Source organism: Nycticebus coucang, chromosome 12, assembly GCF_027406575.1.
Source record: "Nycticebus coucang isolate mNycCou1 chromosome 12, mNycCou1.pri, whole genome shotgun sequence".
NCBI lineage: Eukaryota > Metazoa > Chordata > Mammalia > Primates > Lorisidae > Nycticebus > Nycticebus coucang.
The window spans coordinates 67,246,666-67,259,445 of NC_069791.1; the positions used below are offsets into that span (position 1 = coordinate 67,246,666).

The 12,780-nt window shown below is 37.9% G+C and overlaps 1 protein-coding gene across 1 annotated transcript; it reads right to left on the minus strand.

The window, feature by feature from the left end:
- Positions 1-2,251: 2,251 nt before the first annotated feature.
- LOC128561976 (zinc finger protein 717-like) lies at positions 2,252-9,248 on the minus strand. The gene is made up of 2 exons (XM_053556617.1): positions 9,230-9,248; positions 2,252-3,777 (listed from the first exon to the last, which is right to left on the minus strand). Exons 1-2 carry the CDS (start codon positions 9,246-9,248, stop codon positions 2,252-2,254), a joined length of 1,545 nt encoding a protein of 514 aa, XP_053412592.1.
- Between the last annotated feature and the right edge of the window lie 3,532 nt (positions 9,249-12,780).

Consider the following 12,780-nt stretch of genomic DNA (forward strand, 5'->3'; position numbering starts at 1 on the left):
TGACATAGACTTTTTCATGAGACCACACCAAGTATCTTATAAATGACCCACATTCTGAATTTGTCTAATTTGTTTTCTCACCTGAAGTTGTTCCTGTATTTCCTGTAATCTAAGTCTAAACACTTGATTAAATTCAGATTAAATATTCCGGCAAAAACACTACCAGTACTACATAACTATTTCGTACTGTATTTCATCAAGTAATGTCACTACTATTACTGTTAGATTTGATCAATTGGTTAAAGTAGAGCAGTCATTCCATTGTTAAGATACTTTTATCCAATTTTGATAATTAAGATATCTGTGGGAGATACTCTGGCACTAACAAGTTTCCGTCACATCTAGTGATTTTAGCATTCATTGATGATCATTGCTTAGATGCACTTGGGGTTGCAAATTAACAAGTTTTCAAATTCTATCATTCCTTCTGCATTTATTACTGACATTATTTGATAATAAATCATTTTCCATAATCGAGATGAACAACTACTCCTACCAAAAAGGGCAGGTGAAAACCTAATTCTTTTCCAAAATGACAGAATAAAGAGTTTGTGTAAGAGTCCCCTTTGATAGAAATGACTTTAGCCTCTTTCTCTTTCTTGTAGTACTGTGGACTCAGATTTTTATTTATTCAAAATTTTACAGTCATTCTTTTTGATCATCAGAGTACCTCAAACATGGCCCTTCTAGCTAGCTCCTTTGTCCTTTCTCACATTCCCATTAATATTTGAGTGCTTCTTTGGCTTCTGACCCAGCCTCACTTGGACACTTCAAGGCCCAGAGCTAGACCCAACTATTTCTCCAAGGAGTCTTGGCTGCTTTAAGGGCAGAGTTTGGAACTGAATTTGCTCATCGCTAGGGGGTGTCATTGCTTCCAGGCCCTCTCACTGAAGAGAGCTAAGAAATGTGTATATATATATATATATATATATATTTTTTTTTTTTTTTTTTTTTTTGTAGAGACAGAGTCTCACTTTATGGCCCTCGGTAGAGTGCCGTGGCCTCACACAGCTCACAGCAACCTCCAACTCCTGGGCTTAAGCGATTCTCTTGCCTCAGCCTCCTGAGTAGCTGGGACTACAGGCGCCCGCCACAACGCCCGGCTAGAAATATATATATTTTTTAAATGAGTGGGTATTTTCAATTCATATTTATCATTATGAGGACTTTTACATAAATATTTTGATTTTTTTTATGAACATCTCTTAAACCAAAAATTTTGGTTTCTGGCAACTTAATAATTTCTTTTTGTTTGACCCTACAATGTACACAAAATAGATTCAAAATAACACTGATGTTACTAACATGGAAATCAGTGGCATTCATGATTTTTTATGTTTTTGTTCTGAAAAACATCCCACTAAGGATGCACAGTCATAATATTATGTTTGAAAATCTCTTGAAAGAATGACTTTTTCTATGTGGTTACCAATTTGATATAAACTTAAGTTGATTTCTCTTTGCTCTCAAATTCAGAATCTGCTTTTCTTTTTGAGTATGTAAATCACTTGTTTATTCAAGACTGAACTTCATATAAAGGTATATGCAAAGAAGCCTTGCTTCCTTCCTTAGGCCCATTATCCTGTTTATTCCTATCTCCATGGGTATTAAGTATTTGATGCTGTCAGCTCCTGCTGCAATTTGTGTTTTCCAAAATGCTTCATATTCCAACAATGGATATCATTAGCATTAAATATATTTGTTGTATTTTCAACAAATTGGTACCAGGTCTGAAACATGACTTCTATTACATTATTTCTAGAGAAAAAAAATATCTCTGTCTCCTAAATTGACAGCTGCCCCTCAGTATTTTCTGCTTACATAAGGTTTAATATTTTTCTTGAAAGAATTCATGTACATAAAGCACACCAATATCAATTACCTGGTGTACAGTAAGCTGTGTATTTGCCAATGCTTTTATACTATTATCATATTGTTTTTTCCCAGTGATTTCTCTGAAGCATGTACCATATTCGATTTGTTGGTGGATACTATCATACGGGATGTTCTTAGAAATCACTCTCCATTGGAGTTCTGATATTTAGTAATAAGACATAATTATCCCATTTCATTTCATTCATGGAGAGCCCTCCAGCCCTTACCATGTTTGCGATTTCTGATGCCAGGTACACACTAAACTTACACAAAAGGAGATCTCCATATTACTATATTCATAAGGTTTTCCCCAAGAGTTTTCTCACTATAGTAAAGTTTAACTTCCCAAAGGAGGATTTTCCACATTTGTTACCATTTAGGGTATCACTCTTATGTGAATCATCTGATGACTAGTCAGAGTTGATTTCTTGCAGAAGGTTTTCCCACATTCTTTACATTCATAAGGTTTCTCCCCTGTGTGTGTTCGTTGATGTACTGTGAGGGTTGACTTCATACAGAAAGATTTCCCACATCTATTACATTCATATGGCTTCTCCCCTGTGTGAGTTCTCTGATGATTGATGAGGTTTGACTTCACGTAAAAAGTTTTCCCACATTCGTTACATTCAAATGGGTTCTTCCCTGTGTGAGTTCTCTGATGCACAGTGAGGTGTGATTTCATACAGAAAGATTTATCACATTCATTACATTTATAGGGCTTCTCTTCTGTGTGAGTTCTCTGGTGAATGGTTAAGGCTGATTTATAGCAAAAGGATTTGCCACATTTATTACATTTGTGGGGCTTCTCCCCAGTGTGTGTTCTCTGATGTTCAATGAGATGTGACTTCTGGAAGAAAGTTTTCCCACACTCGTTACATTCATAAGGTTTCTCCCCTGTGTGTGTTCTCTGATGTTTAGTAAGGTGTGATTTCTGGAAGAAGGTTTTCCCACATTCTTTACATTCATAGGGTTTCTCTCCTGTATGAATTCTCTGATGTTGACTGAGGGCTGACTTCATATAAAAGGATTTCCCACATTCATTACATTTATAGGGCTTCTCTCCTGTATGAGTTCTCTGATGTACAGTTAGGGTTGACTTATGGCGAAAGGTTTTCTGACATTCATTACATTCATAGGGTTTCTCTTTTGAATGTGTTCTCTGATGATCAGTGAGGTTTGACTTCATTGAAAAGGCTTTCCCACATTCATTACATACATGGGGTTTCTTTCCTGTGTGATTTCTCTGATGAATATTAAGATGTGACTTCACATAGAATGACTTTTCGCAATCATTACATTTGTAAGGTTTCTCTCCAGTGTGAGTTCTCTGATGTATAACTAAGGTTGATTTCATGTGGAAGGACTTTCCACATTCGTTACATTCATGTGGCCTTTCCTCTGTGTGAGTTCTCTTATGTTTAGTGAGGGCTGACTTTTTGTAGAAGGACTTTTCACATTCATTGCATCCAAAGGGTTTTTCCCCTGTGTGAGTTCTCTGATGTACAATTAGGACTGAATTCATAGAGAAGGATTTGCCACACTCATTACACCCATAGGGTTTTTCCCCTGTGTGAATTTTCTGATGTTTAGTGAGATTTGACTTCACACAAAAGGCCTTCCCACATTCATTACAATCATAGGGTTTTTTACCTGTATGAATTACCTGATGTATAATTAGGGCTGACTTATAGCAGAAGGATTTCCCACACTCTGTACATTTATAGCGTTTCTCTTCTGTATGCTTCCCTTGATGTACGTTTAGGGCTGACTTATAGTAGAAAGATTTTCCACACTCATTGCAACCATAAGGTTTCTCCCCTGTGTGTGTTCGCTGATGGTCAGCAAATTGTGACTTCTGGAAGAAAGTTTTCCCACATTCATTACATTTGAAAGGTTTCTCCCCTGTATGTGTTTTTTGGTGTTTAGTTAGGTTAGATTTCACACAGAAAGATTTCCCACATTCTTTACATTCATATGGTTTCTCCCCTGTGTGAGTTCTTTGATGATGAATGAAGTTTGATTTTGCATAGAAACATTTCCCACATTCATTGCATTGATAGGGGTTTTCTCCTGTGTGAATTCTCTGATGGACTTGTAGGGCTGAGCTATGACGAAAAGGTTTCTTACAGTCATTGCATATATAAAGCTTCTTTTCTGACTGTGTTTTCTGGTGATCATTGAGGGATGACTTCACAGGGGTTTTATCACATTCATTAGGTTTCTCTCTTGGGTAAGTTATCTGTGAGTCACTGAGTTGTGATTTGTTTTCACATGGTTTCTCTCTTGTATGTATCCTTTGATGTTGAGTGAGATAGGACTCCTGGCAAAAAGATTTCTGGCAATGACTACATGGAAAGGTTCTCTTTCCAGTGTGAGTTTTATGAGGAAAATTCATGAGATGTGACTTACTGCTGAAATTCTCATTTTCATTAGACTCATGGGTTTTCTCTCTTGTATTAACGTTCTGATTTTTAAAGAGAGTTAACTTCTCACACTCATTAACTTCAGAGTGATCCCTCCTTATGAGAGGTTCCTGGTGAACTTTGGGGGTTAACATGGCATTGACATTTTCCCCACGTTGCTTAGGATCATAGGATATCTCTCCTGTTTTAGATATCTTATGTGTGATGAGGGCTGCCTTCTTGGGAAAGGTGATCCCACATTCACTGTCTTCCAAAGATGGTCCCAAAGTTTGAATCTTCTGATGTTCAATAAATTGTTCATTAAGACTTGAGGATTTCCCATCTTGGTTATATTCATTACATTTCTTTCCAGTGTGAGTCTTTTCTTGCTTAGTATCAAAAGGCAACTTTTCACATATATTAATTTCATAAGAGTTCTTACTTGACAGATTTTCATCACTAATACTTGATTCTGAAACATATTTCATTCCACTTAAGTCATACTGACAGGGTATTTTTCTTAAAGAAACTAGGTTTGTATCCAGATCATGTGTTTTTCTAAAAACCTTCTCTCTCTTCTTAGAGAATGTGTTGTTGCTGAGAAGTGAAGTGCCCCACAAGTGTTTATCTTGGTTTTCCTGGCATCTCTTTATCAGGTCATCTAATTTCTGGACTTCTAGAAATGAGAAAAATTAAGAATACTTTAAAATTTGTGATATATTTCTTATGTAAGTGAGATATATTGTTTTACCAATTCTCTATTTTCAGGTCCAGACTCCTGGAATAGAATCTCAAGCACATATTTATCCTTAGTTCAGGAAAAAAAAAAAATCTGCTATAGTAGAAAAGTGAGAGGAAAATTAATATTGAACATACATATATTTGCAATTTTAAAAAATATGACCCTCAAAACTGAAAAGAGAAGGGGAAATTAAACAAGGAACAATGAACAGAGGGCAAAGCATGACAGAGAAACTAAAAAATCGGGTGAGCCCTACAGAAATCATGAACAGAAAATGGAGCAAAAAGCAATGTTAGGAGACATGAATATTAAGAAGAAATATTACAGAATGGGCCAGGCACACTGGGTCATGCCTGTAATCCTAGTACTCCGGGAGGCCAAGGCGGGTGGATCACCTGAGCTCAGCCTGAACAAGAGTGAGTCCCCATCTCTACTAAAAATGAAAAACTGAGGCAAGAGGATTGCTTGAGCCTAAGAGTTTCAAGTTGCTGTGAGCTATTAACACCATAGCACTCTACCCAGGGTGACATAGTAAGACTCTATCTCAAAAAAAAAAAAAAAAAAAGAAAAGAAAAGAAAAGAAAAAAGAAATATTACAGAATGGATTAGATATGTGATAATACAGATGATCTAGGATAGATCTATATAGCTATAGCTCATATCAATATGAAAACAGGTAAAATAAGATGTATATTAGTTTTTCAAAATAACCTTATAAATATCCTGTAAAATAATCATTCCCCAAAACAAGTCATGAGTCTAACACAGATTGTTATGGTCAACTAGCTTGCTTTTCATCTTTAGCTCTGCTAAGTACTCATATTGCTCCAGGAAATGCACTTTTCTCCCTCTCCCTCCATCTTGCTCTCTCCCTACACACACACATACACATATGCATATGTATCTTTTCCGAATTATGCTCCTTAAACTACGTTTTCTTAAAAATTTGAACATGGGGCCAGGTGCAGTGGCTCATACCTATAATCCTAACACTCTGGGAAGCTGAGGTGGGTGGATTGCCTGAGTTCAGGAATTCAAGATCAGCCAGATTGAGAGCAAGACCCCCATCTCGAAACATTAGCCAGGCGTTGTGGCTGGTGCCTGTAGTACCAGCTATTTGAGAGGCTAAAGAAAGAGGTTCACATGAGCCCATGAGTTTGAGGTTGCTTGGAGTTCTAATGCCATGGCACTCTACCTAGTTATTTTTATAATTTTGTTAGTATTTTAAATGAGATCAGTTCCTCTTTCTAATCTTTCAATTGGTTGTTTTCCAACTGGGTTGGCCAGATGTACAATTACATTGCCTGCAAATAATGGTCTTATCTCTGTTTCCAACTTTAATACAAATAGTTTATTTCATAATTATTTTTTCATTTTTTTCCTTTTATTTCTTGAGACAGGGTCTCACCCTGTCACCTTCAGCCCTTCAGCTTGAGTGCAGTGGCATGATCATAGCTCACTGCAACCTCAAACTCTTATACTCAAGCAATTCTCCTGTCTCAGCCTCCTAAATAGCTGGGATGACAGATGCACACCAGTGTACCTATATAATTTTTCTATTTTTTGTAGCAACAAGGTCTAGCTCTTGCTCAGGCTGGTCTCAAACTCCTAAGCTCAAGCAATCCTCCCACCTCGGCCTCCCAGAATGCTAGGATTACAGGCATGAGACTATACACCACTGCACCCAGGCTTTTTATATTTTCTAATTTGTTCAAAATATTACATAATGGTAATAATAGTGGACACCCTTATTGTGGTGACTTACTAGTAATACATCTAGAATGTCCTTCTTATAGAATAATGAGGTGGAAAACTTTCTTTCATGTAATCCTATTAAATTATTGTTTTATTTTTGGGGCAGCACCTGTGGCTCAGTGGGTAGGGCACCAGCCCCATATACTGAGGGTGGTGGGTTTGAGCCCAACCCTGGCCAAACTGCAACAAAAAAATAGCCAGACGTTGTGGCGGGTGCCTGTAGTCCCAGCTACTCGGGAGGCTGAGGCAAGGGAATCACCTAACCCCATGAGCTGGAGGCTGCTGTGAGCTGTGATGCTACAGCACTCTACCGAGGGTGATAAAGTGAAATTCTGTCTCTAAGAAAAAAAAAATATATATATATATATAGTTTTATTTTTAATAAAAAATTGATGTTGAGGCTCAACACCTGTAGCTCAGTGGCTAGGGTGCCAGCCACATACACCAGAGCTGGCAGGTTCAAACCTGGCCCGGGCCTGCCAAACAACAATGAAAACTACAACCAAAAAATAGCCAGGCTTTGTGGCAGGCACCTGTAGTCCAGCTTCTTGGGAGGCTGAGGCAAGAGAATTGCTTAAGCCCAAGAGTCTGAGGTTGCTGTGAGATGTGATGCCATGGCACTTTACCAAGGGCAACATAGTGAGACTCTGTCTCAAAAAAAAAAAAAAATTGACGTTGAATTTTATTCTAATGCCTTTTGAGCATCTATAGAGAAAAATCTCCTTAATGTTTTAATATGACAAACTTTTAATGTACTGCAGATTGTATATGCTAATATTCTATTTGTGATTTTGGCATTCATGTACATAAATAAAATATAGTATTGATCAGAGGTCAGCAAACTTTCTGTAAATATTTTAAGCTACATGAGCAATATACAGTCTCTGTTATATCTTTTTTTCACAATGCTTTAAAAATGTAAAAACCATTCTTAGCTCTTTCTCCTTTGGATTTATGAGGATTCTTATTAGCATTCCATTTTAATCTGTCTTCTGGTTTTTGGACTATATTTCTTTGTATTTTTTAATGGCTGATCTATAGATTACAATATACATACAGAACCATTCACAGTCTACTTATCATTAATATTTTACCACTCACATAAAATGTAGATGCCTTACAACCAGTGGACCCCTTTGCCCTCCTCACTTTATAATAGCTGTCATATGTATACATATACATACATTATAATCTCACTAGATAATTTTGTTTTCAACAGTTATATGTATTTCACCCTGGGTAGAGTGCCATGGTGTCACAGATCACAGCAACCTCAAACTCTTGGGCTTAAGCAATTTTCTTGCCTCCACCTCCCAAGTAGCTGGGACTATAGGCACCCACCACAATGCCTGGCTATTTCAGAGACAAAGTCTTGCTCTGGCTCACACTGGTCTCGAACCTATGAGCTCAGGAAATCCACCCACCTCAGCCTCCCAAGTGCTGGGATTACAGGCATGAGTTACCACACCCAGCCATTTCCACCATTCTTAAAGGATATGTCACTGCATACAGAATTCTCAGTAGATAGTTCTTTTCTTTCAGCACTTTAACAATGTTACTCCACTTGTCATCTGTCTCCACAGTTTATGATGAGACTCCATAGACATTTCAAATTATCATCCCCTAAATATAATGTATCATTCTTCTCTGGCTGCTTTCAAGGTCTTTTGTTTAACTTCGGTTTCAGTATTTTAAATATTAAGTACCTAGCTATAGTTTTAATTACATTTATCTTGTTTGTTACTCAAGAATAAGCATCTTGAATCTATAAATGTATGTCTTTCATCAAACGTTGAAAATTTTTGGCTATTATTGTTTCAATATTTTTTGCACTAAGCTCTATTTTTCCCTCTGTTATGGGCTGAACTGTGTCCCACAAAATGCATGTTAAAATCCTAACCCCCATAACCTCAAAATGTGACTATCTTTGGATATAGAGTACAATTAAGATTAAATTAGGTCACTGTGATGAACCATAATCCAATATGACTAGTGTCATTACAGGAGAAGATTAGGATACATACAGGCATAGAGCAAAGACTAGACAGAAAGAAAACCACTCCCAGTGGCTTCCTCTATCCCATCCTCCTCGCCACTTGTCAGGGCCCGGGACTGGCAGGTCTCTGGCCCCAGCTTATCTATTGTCTGGACACAGACCACTGTGCTATCTTGCTTGGGAACAACTCCCCTTAGGTGCCAGAGGGGTATTCATCTTAGCAGAAGGAAGAGATAGAAAGACAGTCTTTGAGGGAGAGAAGCAGTCTTAGTAAGAGAGCAAATCTTAGCAGCCTTCTTAGAAGGGCTTGGGACAGGGGCTCTCCTAGGAGGAGGAGCAAAAGAGAGTGAGCAAGTCCGTGAAAGAATGAAAAAAGAATCTGGACTAACCTCTCCTGTAGTTACTTACAGATGTGATCCTGTGGCTATTTGCACCGCAGGTGTAGAGACTGCCAAGCACTGATGTTCTCGTCTCGCATGCTCTCGTGTTAAGGAGAGCCGAATCCCTTCCCTATGCCTTTATCACCAAGGTGTTTCTTATATTTACAGAGTGTTCCGAGCTTAACTCTCACTTCTCCTTTCCTTGAGCTATATGGTCTGCTACAAACCACCACCTACAAGTCGAGGACAGAGGTCTTAGGAGAAATCAACTTTGCCTACACTTTAATGTTGGACTTGGTTCATCCCCCAGAAGTGTAAGAAAATAAATTTCTGTTGTTGAAGTCCCTAGTCTGTGGTATTTGTTATGGCAGTCCTAGAAAACTAATATACCTTACTGTGGAATTCCAATGACATGCTTGTGAAACCTTTTGATATCATCTCACAGGTCCCTAAATTTTTTTATATCTTTTCTCTCTTCTTCAGACTGGATAATTTCTGTTCCACATTCACTTACTCTTTCTTCTGTCATCTCCACTCTGTTATTAAGCACATGTAGCAAAGTTTTCACTTGAGATGTAAGTTTCATGTCTAAAATTTCTAGTTGGCTTTTTCAATAGTTTTATGGTTTTTATTTCTGATACCTTTCTATTCTCTGAAATAGTATTTACCTTTATATTATGGAACATAGTTATAATAGCTATTTAAAAGTCCTTGTCTTGTAACTGCAACAACTAATCATCTTGATTGCCTATTCCCTTGAAAATTGGTCAGATTTTCTTGGTCCTTTGTGTTTAGAGTAATTCTGGAAATTTTGGATGTGAAATTATGAGAGAATGACTGTGATGGTGGTGTTTCAAGAAGCAACTAATCCAGTTAGGTTCTGACCACATATTCCATCTTTCCTTTAATGAGCAGTAGTTCCAATGTCAGTTCAGTTTTCAAAGGCTCTGCTACTTTGTATTGGTCTGACCTGAACAGGAGTTGCTTGGGTATTAGTCTGGGAAGGGGGCAATGGTTTTTGTTGCTACTTAGTTCTCAAAGCCTTTGCTTTGCATCTGCCCCACACATATGCAGGTCAGGAGTGAGCCTCTCAGACTTGTATTAGACTCATCACAATTCAGGTGATCCTGTTCTAGCTCTCTCTTCTCTGAGATTCTCCACAAAACATTCAGCTCCCAAACGCAATTTTCCTGGGTCTCTAGCCAAAAGAGGGTTTTTTTCTCAGAATTTCAGCCAAAATTCCATTAAGTTATGGCCACCATCCAGGTAAGACAGCAACATAAAAGAGAATAGGGATAAAATGACATAAACCTTCCTCCACATTCTTCAATCCATAGGTTCCCCTTTTCCTGTTTCCTCTGGACAGAATGACAAGGTTGAACACAGAGTCTTAGCTACCCATGCACCTACCAGTGATTCCTTACTATAAACAATAAAGAAATTACTGTATTTCCCCAAATTCTTCTATATCTTAATCACCATGCAATTTTAATTAATCTTTTTTAGTGGTTATAGGAGATGACTATACATGTATATAGTTAGTTGGTTTTAAATGTTACCCTTTGATGCATCCTCCCCTATTGAAAATGAGAAACTCAACAAACATAAATTCTTTCCTACCAGTTTTCCCCTTCCTTTCCTGGTTTTATGTTCTTTTACATTCCAAGTTTAAAGCATTCATACTCTTTCCTGAGATCCAATTCCCACATTAGTTTTCAGCTTAGTTCTCAGTTAAATAAATTCAATATTCACACATAGTTTCTTCTTTGAAATGAGTTTATGAGAATATTCCCTTTATTCTTGTACATTTAAATTTACTTTATTTTTATTACATTAGCTGAATGACATTTCACCTACATTTAAAATTATTGGGATTTACTTTTATTCTTTTTTTTTTTTTTCCAGTTTTTGGCTGGGGTTGGGTTTGAACACACCACCTCTGGCATATGGGGCCAGCACCCTACTCCTTTGAGCCACAGGCGCCACCCGGGATTTACTTTTATTCTTTAAGGGTTCTATAATTCTTTCTCTACTATTTTATGAATGCTAGTATGAACACCTGAATTTAGCTAATTTTTCCCCCAATTATAAATTACTTTTGTGGTGGGGAGGGGGGGAAGACTGAAAAAGACTCTTTCTTTAAAAATCTAGCAACTTCCCTAGGATGTCGGGGTGATAACCATTCAGTTTTTTCCTTTTCATGCACACTCAAACTTCATTTATATCAAGAAATTTTCCTTCAAATAGATCTTTAAATATTTTTCCTATTCAATTATTGTGGCTTTCTCATTTGAGGATTGAATTATGCATATGTTGACTCTCTTTTTCCAGTCTTCCCTATGTAATCCTTTATAACTTTTTATGTTTTCCCAGTTTATTTTGGCCATTTCCTATATTTCTGTCTTCTCAGTCCCTTAACAGCATTTTCAATAACCTGATGCCACTTTCTAATTTCACACATCTTACTCTTGAGATATTTTTTCTTCTAATTCATTCCTGGGCATTCATAACTTCCTCCTGTAGTTACCAGAATTCATTCTCAGTCTCTCTTTTTATGAAAACATCCCACCCTAACTCTTTACAAGCAGGATTTTACACTGAAATCTTTTTTTTTTTTTTTTTGAGACTGAGTCTCACTTTGTTGGCCTCTGTAGCATCACAGCTCACAGCAACCTCAAACTCCTGGGCTCAAGTGAGTCTCTTGCCTCAGCCTCCCTAGTAGCTGGGACTACAGGTGCCAGCCACAATTCCTGTCTATTTTGTTGCTGTTGTTGCTGTTGTCATTGTTATTTAGCAGGCCCAGCCAGGTTGGAACCCACAAGCCCTGGTGCATGTGGCTGGCGCCCTAACCACTGAGCAATGGGTGCCAAGCCAATGCCCGGCTATTTTTAGAGATAGGGTCTCACTTTTGCTCAGGGTGGTCTTGAACTTCTGAGCTCAGGCTATCTACCCACCTTGGCCTCCCAAAGTGCTAGGATTACAGGCATGAGCGACCACACCTAGCCTTTAACACTGAAACCTGATCAGCATCTCTGAGACAAAGGTTTCTTTTATCCTCATACTGGTACAAAAACCAATACTTTATGCAACTAAGATTTATGTACATGATGTTTCCAACCCAAATCCCATCCGCCTCCTCTACTTTTCAAAACCAAGGCGGGTGATGGGGAAGCTTCTGAAGCTATCTTATGCAATCTCCTCCTCATGTTTTAAATAAGGAGCTATGAAAGTCATGCACCTCAGGGTATATGCCTCACCCTTATGAAGTCCCTTAGGTTTCCTTCTGGAATCAGCTGCCCTGGAACTCGCTCTCTCTGGTTGTAGGTGCATGCATGCCAAGTTGAATTTTTATTGCTTTCAGTTCTTCCACTTATTTCATGGTTTTAGGTTTTAACCATTACTAAGATTTGTAGGAAATAAGAGTCTATAACTTGTTTCTCAGTTCCTAGTTGGTCTTGGATTACTTACAAGAAGAGAAGGAGGGGATGCTGACTCCATGCTTCTATATTCAAACCAGAATTTCCTTCTTTCCTTTCTGAAAAGTACCATTACTTGGCTGCCAGGATATCATACCCTCTTGGCTTGCTTCTACCTCATGTACAGTACCTCTAAGTGTTGTAAGGCCCAGCT